General features: G+C 40.6%; 1 protein-coding gene across 1 annotated transcript; it reads left to right on the plus strand.

Annotated features, from left to right (window-relative positions):
• Positions 1-267: 267 nt before the first annotated feature.
• Positions 268-1,520, plus strand: LOC107736436 (E3 ubiquitin/ISG15 ligase TRIM25-like; the record flags this gene model as incomplete). The annotated part of the gene is made up of 2 exons (XM_016547848.1): positions 268-855; positions 1,486-1,520. Coding segments are annotated over exons 1-2 (623 nt in total), but the record flags the coding sequence as incomplete, so codon positions are not given.
• Between the last annotated feature and the right edge of the window lie 26 nt (positions 1,521-1,546).

Raw genomic sequence — 1,546 nt, forward strand, 5'->3', positions numbered from 1 at the left:
TGAGACTTGCTTGAGACTTGAACATGTGTGACTTGCCCCCACCTCCGTTAATAACAGCCAAATGTGTTGCAACTAAACTCAGAATGATTCTGGCTCTACAGGAGCAGGAAATTTGAACCTGCTATACAGACTTCGAGACAAACCTGTTTTACACACGTCACACGAACACAAATCCAGGGAACTATTTCAACTCATCAGTTCAGGGAAAAAGAAACTGAAGTGTATTTGAGCTGTTGCGTGTCTGATTCTCTGTATTCATGCAGTAAAATGGCAGAAGCCAGAATTTCAGTGGATCAGGATGAGTTCACATGTCCATTGTGTATGAAGGATCCTGAACTAATCCTGAATGATCCAGTGGTTATTCCCTGTGGACACCGTTTCTGTAAGAGCTGTATTACAGGCCACTGGGATCAGGAGGATCAGAAGAAAGTCTACAGCTGCCCTCGGTGCATACAGACCTTCAGTCCAAGACCTGCTTTAGGTAAATACACCATGGTGGTTGAAGTGGTGGAGAAACTGAAGAAGACTCAACTTTCTGCTGACTGTTACGCTGGAGCTGGAGATGTGCAGTGTGATGTCTGTCCTGGAAGAAAATACAAAGCCGTCAAGTCCTGTCTTGAGTGTCTGAACTCTTACTGTCAGAATCACCTTGAACAACATGAAAGTTTGTTTAAAGGGAAGGGACACAGAGTTACTGATGCCACTGGACGACTGCAGGAGATGATCTGTCGGAAACATGAGAAGCTCCTTGAGCTTTTCTGTCGCACTGACCAGAAATGCATATGTGTGCTGTGTTTGGATGAACATAAAAACCATGACACTGTATCGGCTGCGGAACAGAGGATAGAGAAACAGGTATTTAAACTAGGCACTAATTAAATATTGCTGACACTTGGACCCATTTAATATCTATTTATATTGGCACCCATGTTAACAGGTTACAGCATTCACACTGTACATAAACCTTTATTAACACATCACATTCTTTTGTGAAACAGGCTTTGATTAAGCATCATAAGATAATGTAATAAACTATTCACCCATTGTTTGACAAAATATATACTTCCATCAGTCAAAATACAAGATAAATGCAGTGACAGACAATTACAGTCATTTATAGCTTCACTTCGGCTTCTGTTCTGTGTAGATTAATTATCATTTGGATGAAAATCTGAAGCCCCTTCTAATGTAAATCAGATTTTATGACAAAAAAGGTTGTAATATTTGTCAGTGACTGACTCAGAATGAAAACCAGTGGCAGTTATTAACAGAAATACTGTAATGATCCAATAGTTCATTTATTTTCTGTGTGGAGCCACAGCTCTGTTACACAGTATAAACACTGTCTGAGTAAAGCTCTACGTCTGTGTCAGTTTCACCGTTATATTTGAACCTGCAGCCATTATCAGATCCACTTTTACTGGATTCAACTGTTCACAGACAGTAGTTTTATGTGACATTTAGTATCATTCATTTGTCCTCCAGCACCAGTTGCAGAGGGAGTTCCAGCAGAGAATCCAGCAGAGAGAGAAAGATCTTCAGCAGC

This window comes from Sinocyclocheilus rhinocerous, unplaced genomic scaffold (assembly GCF_001515625.1).
Source record: "Sinocyclocheilus rhinocerous isolate Xijiao unplaced genomic scaffold, SAMN03320098_v1.1 C36697240, whole genome shotgun sequence".
NCBI classification, from domain to species: domain Eukaryota; kingdom Metazoa; phylum Chordata; class Actinopteri; order Cypriniformes; family Cyprinidae; genus Sinocyclocheilus; species Sinocyclocheilus rhinocerous.